Raw genomic sequence first — 13,396 nt, 5'->3', positions numbered from 1 at the left:
TCCTATCTCTTGATATGATATGATTGATGTCAATACTACATCGTGAAGCCCGCGAGAATACAAAAAAGACGTCTACAGAACATTTTTCAAATTAAAAGTGTTCCTTATTCGGAACAATGCTACCCTGTACTACAGTCTATGCGTTAAAACAAATGACAATATAGTTTTCAGTTATATCGTATTGTGAGGCATAATCATGTTAATAAAATAAACCCTGTTTGCCAAGCCGTTTTTTTCTTTAATAATTGTAACATTAAAAACACAGTTCTGCCACTAATGCTTTTATTTTGAAAATAATGCTAACTAAATCGGAAATCCTATTGCTTCCGTTTACTGCGAGCTTGGCTGTTCTTGCTTTGTAAAACGACCAATCACACTGGAATACTGAGCATTTGCGCTTGTTTTATGTATGTAAAATCCAAAGGCGGGCGGGGTTAAGGTCACCTCACAGATAATAACCGGTCACGTCGGATTTTTAGCCTTATGAAACGACTGACGACACAAATCGAGGTCACTCTTTGTGAGTACTTCCTTTTAGCTGTCAACACCGAGTGTTGATGGGTGGTGAGTACAAGGAGCCGACACAACAGCAGTAAACAGTGTAGAAGAAAAACGATAAGCCAGATATCATTTGCAGTATATTGTTTCGCACACAACTAAGTTTGGGTAGGTAGCTAAAGTTTGCTGGGTCTGTGTCCTCGTTATACTGTTAAGTATTACTAAGCTAACGTTAGCTAGTTATTTATAGGTGAAGTTATCCTGGAACTCATCGTTCACCTAACCACATTACTCGACTAATATTTTGTCTGTGGATATGCTACTAAGCTAGTTCGTTGGTGTCTAGCAAATATTAATGTCCTGCGACAATGCTAGTCGCTCGTGTCCTCGTATCATTCAAAATGTGTAGTTGATGTCAACTGTGACAAGTTGTCACAACCCTCTAGCTTCATAATATCAGCTGATTATTGGGGTCGGACTAGCGAGTCATTAAATGTCATTGTGATATATGGCTAAGTTTACGACTCTACTCACTTGCTACCTTTGCACTCATTACAGTTAGCATACTGTAGCTGATGACTTGTATCCCAGTCCTTCTGAATATGGGGCAGGACATGACCACACAATATACTGCAAAGACAGTAATAAAATGGGATTAGCATATTCTATAAGGGGAAACCGTTTTTCTTCCACATATAAACTCGGTGCTGTGTGAACACAGACAGAGAAAAAACCTTTGAGTGGCGTGTTCTAAGTCTGGAAACGATGTATTCAGAAAGTTTTCAGAACTTCATTCGCCTCAAAATGACGGAACAAAAACGTAGAAAATATGTTAATTAAAAAACGTGAATATCACATTAACTTTGTTTGATTAGAGGAGTGTCACCTGGGATCTATTTTCAGGTTTATACATAGATGTTTGTTATTTAATTTACAAACTGTCGGTGGGTTAAATCATGAGTCTGGGTGGGGATCCCCTTGGCAGGTTGAACGTCTTGTCTTCCCCCCAGCTTTGCCAACTCCAGTAGTCTATATTGTCTATTTTCTGGTCACTCACTCTTGTCGCTCTCAGGCGATGAGAGGACTTGGTTTCCTCAGGTTAGAAATCTTTTTTCTCATAGTCTGATATGAGGAACCTCCTTCTGCCTGCCATCTGGGCCATAAACCCGATATCACTGGAGTACTGCAGTGATGAGTGTCCTTCTGAAGGTTCTCTCATCTCCACACAGAATTTCAGTAAGAACGACCACTGGGTCACTTCTACTAAAGTCCCTGTTCTTTCGGTTGATTGGATGGCCTGGGAGTTCAACAGTTTTAAGAGTCCTGTTTATTCCAAACTGCTTTCATTTAAGCAATATAAAGGCCATCCTGTTCTTAGGAACTTTCCCTGCAGCAAAATGCTTTGCATGCTTTGCAATGCAGCACTGTTTCTGATGACTGCAGGAACTCTGACTTGGCGTGGTTTTTACTCTGACATGCATCATCACTCATGACTTCTATAGGCAGATGCCTTTCCAAATCTAGTCTGGTTAATTAAATTTACCACAATTTCAGTCAAGTTTTTGAAACACTTCAAAGGAATTCAAGAGAAATAGGATTTAAAGTACACAAGGAGTTGTTTTTTTTTCATTAGTCATTTTTGTTTTTGCTGTGATATCGCAAGATGTGGGAATTAGATTGTTTGTTTTCTTTAAAGGGTATTCAGAATAACTCCTTCTATATTCTTCTCTTTGTCAGGTATGGCTAAGATTTAGAGGCAGATGTGAACCACGTGAAAGCCCTGCCATCAATCCCCAGCACATCCATGTGTATAATTTTCTTCAAGTTTGACCCCCGGCCTGCATCCAAAAATGCCTACAGGTAAGGCAGTTAAGTCATGCATTAAATATACAAGGACTTGAAGCAAGTTCTTGACAAACAATAGAGCTGTCTCATATGACTGTAGGTAATAAAGCAAAAACAAGGTAAGCACAAAAAACAGGTATCAGCAAACCCTCTCGAGGCATTGTCAGCCACAGAACTGCACACTCTGAGCAGAGATTTTAGTATCTTGCCTAAGGACACTCCAGCAGAGACTCTAAGTGCAATATTACTCTTCTAACCTCGTAAATCAAGTGTGTAGCAGCAAGTGGAGAAACATTGTGGTTATGTTAATGTTATTGCCACCTCTATGTGCTATGTTTTAGCCGGTGAGATGATAAAAACTATGGAACATTTATGTTCTTATGCAGATTTATTATGTAACTGTTTGTGCCGGTTTTAAATATTTTACTTGGAGCATGTTTCTCAAAATTCGTAGTTAACATACAGCTACCAAACTCTTGCAATGTTTTTTCACATCTTTGCTGTGATTCCCTCACAAAGCTGGATACTTCCTGCAACTTGGAAAGTTATAAACAGCCTCTCTGCCAATTTTATGAAAGCACTGACTCTTTGTGCAACCTCCGTGTGCCCTACCCAGCAGTAAATGCTAACTTCTTTTAGTGAGCAGAACAGATCGGTGTAGTACAAGCAGTCAGTGTGAGTTACAGCCTGATGGTATGTGGAGCCCCAGCTTATTATAATCCCCCAGAGCTTGAGAGCAAGCTCTCTGCCAGGCCATTGTCCATCTTTGTCCTTCCCTCTGGGAGTCTGACCTCACCTAAGGAGATCACAGCAGAGGTGTGTTATGAGTACTGACTCAGACCTGAACCTGGGGAAAGGTGAAACGCACTGTGTCCTAATGCAGTATCATGTCTGCTATTTATAGACTGTACTGGCTGCAGAAGTAGTTTCGATTTACACATTCGACTGAGCCAAAGAAAGGAATATGCAGCATGCTAAGATAAAATTGGATTGAAGGCAGAATTAAAGTTTCATTAGGTGCAATTATTAAAGCGCTCACAGCACAAAATGACAGGAATGGATCTGCGGGAGTTAAATGGGTTAATATTCCACACAAATGACTCGCTGATTACCCGCATGCTGAGATCTCTGTACTCAGAAACGCAATTTTCTAGTCTCCACTGTGTTTTTTTTCTCCAGCTGCTCAGAACAAAAGCACTGCAGCAGTCCGCCAAATAGCAGTGCAGTATGATTTTGACCTGGATATATTGTATCACTTCTCATTAAGGTTAGTCATTTAAACATAATATAAAAGCGCCACTTGCAATCCCTTCAGCCAAAAGATGATGCTGATGTACTAAACAAACAGCATAATGGCAGCCCTTCATGGAGCTTTTGTAATAGTTCTTTATCTCATGTTGCTCATAGCTCTTTGCAAGTAAATTATAGTATATGATAAATAGACTGGTTCTTATATAGCACTTTTGTACTTTATTTGAGCACTAAAAGAAGAATACAACATACCTCATTCACCCCACATTCATATAAGCACTTTCTTCTATTTCTTAGTGCTTAGAAAGCCACCAACCTTCTGATAGTGATCAGAAGGTTGGTGGTTGACCTGCCCCACCTCCTGAACTGGAACCAATCCTAAGCATGTATTCATGATGTAAGCATGTTGACACTGTAACTGACCAGCAAATAAAATGACTGATCCTCTTGGGATACGGTCACTTTATACGATGGCAGCATGCCAGTTAGGTCATCACTCTGACCCAACCTCAAATGTCTTGACAGCAATTGAAGATGTCCATGCTTTTGGTTACTTTCGTTATCTCCAGAGGATGATAATGAAAGTCTAGTGACTTTGGGGATTCCTTCATCTTTCTAGACCCACCATGAGGTTAACATTAACATTCCTAGATGCAAATTTATCAAAGGCTCAGGAAATTATCCCATGGGAGCCACATGTGTTTGGATACATAAGTCACTGTGTTTGTTGAATAGAAAGAAATCAAAGTTGAGTGTCGATGAGCTTTGATAGCTCTTTGCTTCCCACCGTGCCTCCTACATGATGCAGCTGGCTGACTCACGCTGTGATCCGAGCCACTTGCACGGGATTTGCCCCTCAGGTTGCAAAAGCAGATGCTCTCTTCCTGTGTAGCATCATTAGTGTTAGCTTTGTTTTCAGGAGCAGTGGTGGCTCATAAAGCACCATGGGAACAGGCTGTCATTAGCCTTTGATACACAGAGGTCGACCCCTGTTAGGTCATTTGGGCTTATTTGTTTGCTTTTAACAAGATGCACGTTCCTATCTTGAAGTAATAATAGGAAGACCATTAGAAGCTTAGGAAAAACATACATTTGCAGGTTCTGATGCATTTCACTGGCCTGTGTGGCTTTTAATGATTTGAAATCATATGACAGCAGTCTTTACCTCAAAACATCAAAAGATGAAGTTGCGAAATTGCTTAAAATATTGAAAAATATTGAATGAAATGTAATGGTTTACAAGCAGTTTAAACCCTATATTTACTGGAAATGGCACAAAAACTAAATAAAACCAAACCTTTTTTTAATGTATGACATTTTTTAAAGTCAGTGCCAGCAACAAGCAATACTTTCCAAAAAAGTTGGGACAGGGAGTGTTTACATCTGTCCTTAATTTGGTTTAGTTATTTATTTATTTGACTGTCAGGGACCATGAACAAAAGCATTCATCTCTTAGGAGAAGTGATGCTTTATTACAGATTTAGCTACTAGCTCATTTCCATCTGCTGTCCCTAGGGAGGCAGATGGAATAGTAAATATGACATACAAATGCATATCCAAGCAACTCAATATAAAAAGGATTATATGATCAAGCAAACATACTCAGACTAACAGCCCCATCCCCCCTGCTCCCACCACACACCAAGATTTAAATTGTGTACGTTTGGGGGCACACATATATATACAGTCATGAAGAAGAAATGTTGTCATGGGACTCAGTCTAAATGCACCTTGTGATTTAGTAGCTTGTAGAACCACCTTTAGCAGCTATAACTTAAAGTCATAGTTTTTTGTATGACTTTTATCAGTCTCTCACATCATTGTGAAGGAATTGTGGCCCACTTTTCTTTACAATATTGCTTTAGTTCATTGAGATTTGTGGCCATTCGCTTATGCACAACTCTCTTAAGGACCTGCCACAGACAGGTCTGAACTTTGAGGGGACCTTTTCAACACATTGATTCTTTTCTTTTTCAGCCATCCTGTTGAAGATTTGCTGCTGTGCTTGAGATCGTTGTCCTGTTATCCCATTGTCTCCAGTTTGGGCCAAGCTTAAGCTGTTGGACAAATGGGTTCACATTTGACTCTAGAATAACTTTGGTCTACTCGGTGGCTGCAGGGTGCCCAGGTCCTGTGGCTGAAAAACAAGTGTTTGTTTGTTTTTTAAAGGTGACAGTGGCATGACATCTCCACTTTAGTCTTGTTTATCTAAAGGACCTTGTTTCAGAAGCCTTGGGATTTACTAAAATCCTATTTTTAAGAGAAAGTGGTTTTCTCCTGGAAACCCTTTCAAACACCCATACTCTGATTTGTGGCGCTTGGGTTTTCTGCAGTTTCTTTGAGCATTGCATCATCTGACGTTGGGGTGAATTTGCTGGTACCCCAACTCTCGGTATCGGTCCGATACTGACGTAAATTACTGGATCGGATATCGGAGGGAAATAAAAAATGCAATCCGATCCATTAAATATCAAAAAAGCACCTCACAAAACTTGCGACATGGCGTAACTCGGCTCATAACCGTAGCACGTCGGAGCAGTATGCGTCACGTGATAGAGCGGCTGTGTGTATTTGTAGCCTCGCTAGCAATCCGGCATTTCATCTCCGAGAAAGTTATCCCAGAGAGAAGTAAAGCAAGTGTGTAAGTTCATCTCTGAATGTTTGTAAAGCATTCCCATGTTAAGCTTAACAACGGATATAAGGAGCGACTGCCTCTTCTCTCTACCTCCCTCTCCTGCTGCTACTTCAATCATGAAACTGATCAATGATCAGCTGATCGGCTTTTCTGTCGTGAGTCCGTCTCTCTTGTTTATTGTCCACTTCGCACCAGAAAGAGGAAACCAGCGGCTGAACAACAGCAGCACGTTTAAGCTTGATAAGCTGTTGTTAGAATTAATTTAATATTACTTTCTACACCAGGATCCTTTTCTACGTAGCTGACGGCTGGTAACTGTGCAGGGGTGGATCTAGCAAAGTTTAGCCAGGGGGGCCGATAGGGCATTAACAGGGAAAAGGGGGGGGGCACAAAGACATACTTTTCTTTCTTATTCTCATTTAGAATGTCGAGCTTTTAATAAATAATTATCCGAATCTTACACCCAAAGTTTTAATCTGATGTAAAATGTATAGAAGTCCATTACTGTATATAGTAACTATTAAGTTTAATATACCCTAGTAAGCTATAGTACTTTTTCCTTTGGGAAGGTACGATCTGTGCAGTCTGCAATTCTGTTGAAGAAAGATGTTGAATCTATTTAATTATTCTTGAAAAATAATTGATTTCTGTGCATTTTTTTTCACCCTGCATCAAATTAAAGTTGATTACGTCGATTAAGCATCATGAGGTGGAGGGTGGGGGGTTCCCTATTTTTTTTTTTTTTTTTTTTTTTTTTTTTTTTTTGCTGGGAGTTTTAGAACCCTATTAGTTAGGTTGCTTACTCTTTAAAATACCAGAATAGGAAGGATGGAGTAGGTTTAAGTTTATTAGATTGATCAGTATTGCTGAACTATGAAATATTTTGGGTGCAGTGTATTTTTTGCATACAGGTATAACAGAATAGCTTTAGTGTTTTGTTTTTTTTAACTTGAGTATGAACTTATACAAAAAGCAGCAAGATATTAAAAAAACAGTTTTATTGATTAAAAAACACACTATATCGGATTCATATCGGTATTGGCAGATATCCAAATTTATGATATCGGTATCGGACATAAAAAAGTGGTATCGTGCCATCTCTATTACTTACCCTCTTCAATCATATGAAACAATAGAGTAGTACTTAGTTACATGGTTTTCTAACCGTGGAGATGCTAGTAAACGATTTCTATAAGCAGGCTAGACATCTGAGTGAAAAATTGCTTGTAAAAACATAACATTTTTTATATGTCATTTCATACTGCCCCAAAAGTTTTTGATAGGTGACTATAGATAGGCAAACTCTTTCACAGCAAACCCCTGCTGCTGCATACAGAGATTTCTCTAGAGTTTTTGAATCCTTTAATAATATTCTGTGCCATAGATAATTCTACATAGTTTGGCATTAAGATGTATTGAATTGCTTTATTTGTATTTTCAATGCATCTTTTCACAATACGAAGCCACTCCCCATATGTACTTAAAAATAAGATAGATGCTTTTTATTTGTTTATGTTATTAATTTCAGTGATTAGCCTGGAGTTATTTCACCAGGGTGGTTTTTCGTCAATATAAATTTTCCAGTCTTTTCTATCCCCTGCATAGACCTTTTCAAAACTGGTGATTGGCATCTATTCAAAATGAGCACTGTACAATTTTTTTCAGTTTTATTTTTGAAATGTGAGATTTTGTCTTTGTGTTACTTTCAATTTGATAACAGGCTTTAAAAATTTTAGCACCCCAACTAACACAAAAAGATCCATAAACACAATAAAATAATTTTCTGCTATAGTGCAGATTATTTTATTTCACAAATTGCATGAAATAGCGAGGTTACCTTTTTCATCAAGGAACAGAGTCAATGTTTCCTGTTTTTCATAACATCTGAGTAGGAAAGATGGGCTGTATGAAGCTGTGTGCTTGCATGTTGCTGTGTGATTGTTGGGTCTTAGCTGCTAAGTGAGGACATACTAGCCCACTACAAAAATGACAAAAGTGACCCATGAGTAAAGGCACATAGATAGAAAAGGTGTTGCATTAGATACAGGTCACAATACAGTGTTTTGCTGTTAATGGTTGGTTGTGAGCATAATAGCGTCATTACTCTCTGATTTACTCCGAATAATAATAAACTGTAGGTCAAAGTTTAGTGCAGCGCTTAACTGACAGGCAGTCTGTGTCAGACTTAAGAGTCCCATTGAAGGGGATTTATTGTAAATCAGATCACACTCTTGTTCAGGCTATCCGCTCTTGTTTGCAGCAGTAAATGTTTGTCTCGTAGCCTTGCTTCGACAATAAAAAACAAATTTAAAATGGAGTAAAACACCTGGAAAGGTTACGTACATGTGGCAGACACAGCCAGCTTTGCAAAATGAGATTGAGATAAGATGATTTACCTGTAAAATACTATTTCAAATTGTTTTAACCCCTTAATAGCCTGCTTTTTCTCCACTTTAGGTAGCTCCTAACAGCAGTGGGGTTATCCAACACTTGATTCAAGCTACTTGATTGTTACAGAGTTTAATAGTCATACACTTCTCATTGGTGTGGCTGTGTCAGTACCCAGAGATGCTTATGCGCATTTCTCCAAAATCCAACCTGACCTATTTCAAATGTTCAGAATCTTTGAGCTCTCCACTCTAAATACTTACAATACAGTAACATGTATTGTATTCTAGTTTGTTTGTTTGTTTGTTTGTTTGTTTTTTAAGATTCAAACTGTTTTCAGTTGTTTCTAAAAACGAATAAAACCACAGAAATAAAGCCAAAGTCATTGGAGTCATTTCATAAAACACATCAGTGAGTTCCTCCCACGAGTTACATGGTCTCAAAATACATAAGAGTGGATGGGAATTTGTTGCTTTTTTCATTTGGAATGCTCAAGAATTTGGCTTCAGATTGTGAAACTTGGAGCTGGTGTAAAATTGATTTGCTTGCAAAATTTCACATGACTAGCTGCTCTAGTTGGGAAATAATAATGAAACACCATACTTCAATCCCATCCCATCTACTACAGGGATCTGTAACTGTTCATCCGTCCATCAATCCATCCATTTCCTACTGCTTATACGGGTTCAGGTTGTGGGGCCATCAATGTAACCAGAGACCAGTGTCCAATCCACACAAGACACTAAAATCCTATGGCTCCTCCTGTGGTTGATGGGCCCACAGGAGGGCGGACCTATGGAGTTTCTTTGGGCTTGCCTGTCCTGGGCCTCATTCCAGGATGGGACCCCTGTGACTCAAATCCCAACACTGCAAGAAGGTTACAATTCATTTTTGCATGTCTTCATTAAATAAACCTGTTTTATATGGAGTGACCCAATGATATCCTAAAGCCTGCTGTATATGGATAAAGTCTCTAAACTTGAGCTCCTTTCCTGACTCCATTGCCGTTTTCTTTTTTCAGTTACATTTCTTTTGATCCTCTCTACTTTGGTCATCTTCAAAGAAACACCTTCTCTTTGTAGCCTTGACCCTTTATATTCTCTCCTCTGGCTTATGCTCAATCAATTTAGAAAATGAGATGCTTAACGTGAATGCTTCTGGTTGTATCTGAGGACTTTGTTATGCTGAAAACGTGAAAGTTGCACTGTAACAGTCTGGTAGCTTATTTTTACACTGTCCTTCTGGCCATATACCACAAAGGCTTACTGTGTTCATCATTACAGATGCTGTATGTATTGTGATTATATAAGTCTCTAGTGGATAACAGTAGCATATGTTCTTACCTTCATGTTAAGATTAAATGAATTAGACTCACCATATGATAGAAAAATGTCCCATAGGCGAGAGAGGGAGAAAGCTGGATGAAAACAGCAAGAAGAGAGATCTTGAGGAAAAAGTGTAGTGGACATGTGATCAGAGTCAACAAAAAATATACAAAGCCAGTGTCACTGATGATGATTTCACATAATTAAGCAGCGTGTTATATTGATATCAAATGTGAATCCCCAGCCCTTAGGATTATATTATATTATATTATATTATATTATATTATATTATATTATATTATATTATATTATATTATATTATATTATATTATATTATATATAGTTGAATACCATGCATTTGTGTGCAATTGTCAGTGCGAATAGGAAGCGAGGAGGCTGGACAGAGAGATGATAGAGAGACTATACAGGAGCACGAAGAACCAGGTGAGCAAATGGGCAGGTAGTGAGGTTAGGTGAGAAAACAATTATTTTTCAGAAAATCATTTTACATGGATGCTTTGTGTGCTTTCAATTATTTTTTTATATGAATGGCAGCATTTAACAGGATGCATATTACACTAAAGATTTGACAGGTTGTTTGCCACTACAAATCTATTCGGCACCCTTGGGATTGGGTGATATCTTGTGCTGAGTAAGTTAAAAACAGCTCTATTTCTAGTTTGCATCTTGTCCAGGTGTATGGAGTGGCAGGGTGGTTCTTCTACAATAGGTCATCAAACTAAATGAGTTGCTTTTTAACATTGTAATGCAATGTTGTAATTGTATTGTAAAGACATTCTATGCATGATATTATGAATGGGGGCTGAGCCCCCCTACGAGTTTTAACCTAGAATCACCCCTATTATGTTCTCAGGCTAATTTTGGCTGCAAACAGAGATGAGTTCTACAACAGGCCATCCAAAGCTGCAGACTTCTGGGGTGCCAGCAATGAGATCCTCAGTGGTAAGCCTGTACAAGTACACTTGAGACCACTAGTCAAGCTTTTCATCACACAGCAATTATTTTTAAAGCTGAAGCTAACATAAATTAGTGAACAACTTTCTTTTATGCTTTGTGTAAACATGTCTGTTAGAATTTAATCGCTTATTTTGATTAATATATGCAAGGTTGGTTGGCTTTTTAGTACTGTTTGACTACCTCTACCTGTAAGAATAAATAGTTTTCATTAGTCAAAGAAAAATCCCTTTCCTTCACCTCAAAAATCCATCGCAGAACATCCCCACCCACAGTAAACTACATTTAATCGACTGATGTTCAGTGCACATTATGGCTAATCAGAGAAAATCAGTCTTCTGTTTTTCTGCTGAGGAAAGAAATGGTGTGATATCCTTGTTCTTCTCCAGTCTCCTCTCCCCTTTGTAATAGAGGGGTCAGAACTCCACTAGTGGGTTCTTAATTGATGGCTGTTTTTATGCGATGTGACAGGAATAAATGGCTCTGCCTTATCTGCAGGGCTGGGGGATGAACGGGGCGGGAGTGTGGTGGGCGGGTAGCAGTAGGGCCCTGAAGCAGACGTAGCATGGCGAGAAGGGAAGTAAGCTATTGGTCCCAGGGGAATCCAGCTAGCTTTCCATCCACCCTCAGAGGAATTAGATCATTTGGCTCTCGAGGTCACTGACAGTATAAGTGGACCTGTCTTTATTGATCACCAGGAAGTGCTGCAAATTTGCAGGGCCTGACATTCTTTGTGTCAACTGGAGAAGAGGGATGTAGAAAGAAAATATTCATTTACTGATGGACTAAAATAATTCCTGCCATCACTCTTATGAGATTTCATTCCAATTGGACAACATCTTAAAAGTTTTATAAGTTTTATACCTCCTCTGATTGTGATGTCAGTGACGCAGAAAAAAATATTTTCTATTTGTGCATCTTAATGTGGACTAGGTTTCTTACTGCCACTCAGTCTATCTACTATATGAAACAAGCTATTTAAGCTGCTCTCCCTTTGAGGCTGCGCTCCCTTCAAACCTAATTTCTTCTGATTGGCAGTTTCTTCCAAACAGAAGGTTTGCAGAGTTGGGGGTGGGGCTCCTGTGTTCACAGCCAGAGCTGTGTGCCTAAAATGATCATATTTGGGATATCCACTGCATATAGGACTATGACCACACACTGACGTCATTATTTGAACCTTTGTCTATTTTTAATATCCACATTTTTAACATTTGTGCATACACCATGATGTCAAATAGGTAAAGCATAATAAGAGCACTTCAAAAATAACATGTAATATATATTTGCTGCTAATATCAGAGAAGCTTCAAATTTCCATGACTAATTATTTATTCATTTTTCTTTTTTTATTATTTATTAACATTTTTCTAACTGTTGAATTCTTTGCCTTTCACATCTTTTGAATATTGCATGAATTTATGTGTTTTTCCTCAAACTAGCACTTAGCTGCAGTGAATAATTAAAAAGTCTAACAGTTAAACAGTGTTTTGTTTGCCATATGATTAGTGACAAATGACCTAGTTCTTCCTTGAGTTAATCATTCGTTACCCATCATTTGTTCTTGTTAAGGAAAACTGGCATGCAAAAGTAGCAGGGTATATTGAAGAATCTCTGTTATTATCCGATAAAATCGAGTCATACTCTTTTCATGTGAGGTCTGATGCCCCTGTCTTTTTAAAAATACATTGTAAGTCTTCTGTGTTTACCAGGCCTGGACCTGGAGTTAGGTAAGGAAGGGGGGTCATGGCTGGGGATCAGCAAGAGGGGCAAGCTGGCTGCCATCACCAACTACATGGAGGGACGTCCTAACCCTGATGCACAAGGACGAGGTAATCAGCCATGAAAATGTCCCAAGTGCCCCTTTACAGCCTCAGTGTCTAGAATACATGTGATAATATAACTGATTCTAAGGAATAAGTAGTACACATACATTACATACATTTCTTATTACGTTTGCTAATTTGCAGGATTTCTAGTGTCTCACTATTTAATGGACAAGGATCAGGACAGCTACTCCTACCTGAAGAAGGTGTCGTCAGAAGGCCACCTGTACAATGGGTTTAACCTCATCACAGCTGAGTTCAAGTGAGTAAAACGTGTTGTGAAATCCATCTGCATATTTTCTATCCACTGATAAAGCTGATTCAAATAAGTATATCCATCATGTGGATGTTTACACTAAGATTTTGTTATAAAAACAGACGCTATCCACTGTTGCATTTCATAAGATAAAATATTTTCCAGAGAGTGAGAAGAAATATGTAAAATAGCCACACTAGGCTGTATAATGTGTGTCTTCTCACAATCTAAACAGTAAAGGAGTCTCTTTTTTATTTTTTTTAACTGGGATTTAACTCTGTTCTCTGAATTTTGGCCTTACCACGGAAAGAAAACCACAAAAGCAACATCTTCATCTTTGGAGTGCCAGCCAGGCAGAACTGAAAAGACACTGAGCTACGAACGAGCCAGCATTAAAATT

The 13,396-nt window shown here is 38.6% G+C and overlaps 1 protein-coding gene across 4 annotated transcripts in view; it reads left to right on the top strand.

Annotated features, from left to right (window-relative positions):
• Positions 1-402: 402 nt before the first annotated feature.
• tango2 (transport and golgi organization 2 homolog (Drosophila)) overlaps positions 403-13,396 on the top strand; it is a 21,814-nt gene continuing 8,820 nt past the window's right edge. For 2 of the 4 annotated variants that reach the window (XM_039620560.1, XM_031744512.2), the window contains exons 1-5: positions 534-666; positions 2,236-2,358; positions 10,817-10,905; positions 12,627-12,746; positions 12,885-13,002. In XM_039620560.1, coding sequence (XP_039476494.1) covers positions 2,303-2,358; positions 10,817-10,905; positions 12,627-12,746; positions 12,885-13,002 — 383 coding nt within the window. In that variant the 5' untranslated portion in view covers positions 534-666; positions 2,236-2,302. Of the gene's footprint in view, positions 667-2,235; positions 2,359-10,816; positions 10,906-12,626; positions 12,747-12,884; positions 13,003-13,396 lie in introns of all 4 variants that reach the window. The other 2 variants (XM_031744513.2, XM_031744511.2) reach the window with 2 other exon arrangements.

Source organism: Oreochromis aureus, linkage group 12 (genome assembly GCF_013358895.1).
Source record: "Oreochromis aureus strain Israel breed Guangdong linkage group 12, ZZ_aureus, whole genome shotgun sequence".
Lineage (NCBI taxonomy): Eukaryota > Metazoa > Chordata > Actinopteri > Cichliformes > Cichlidae > Oreochromis > Oreochromis aureus.
Note: the sequence above shows the minus strand (reverse complement) of the source record. Positions and strands in the feature narration are given on the sequence as shown.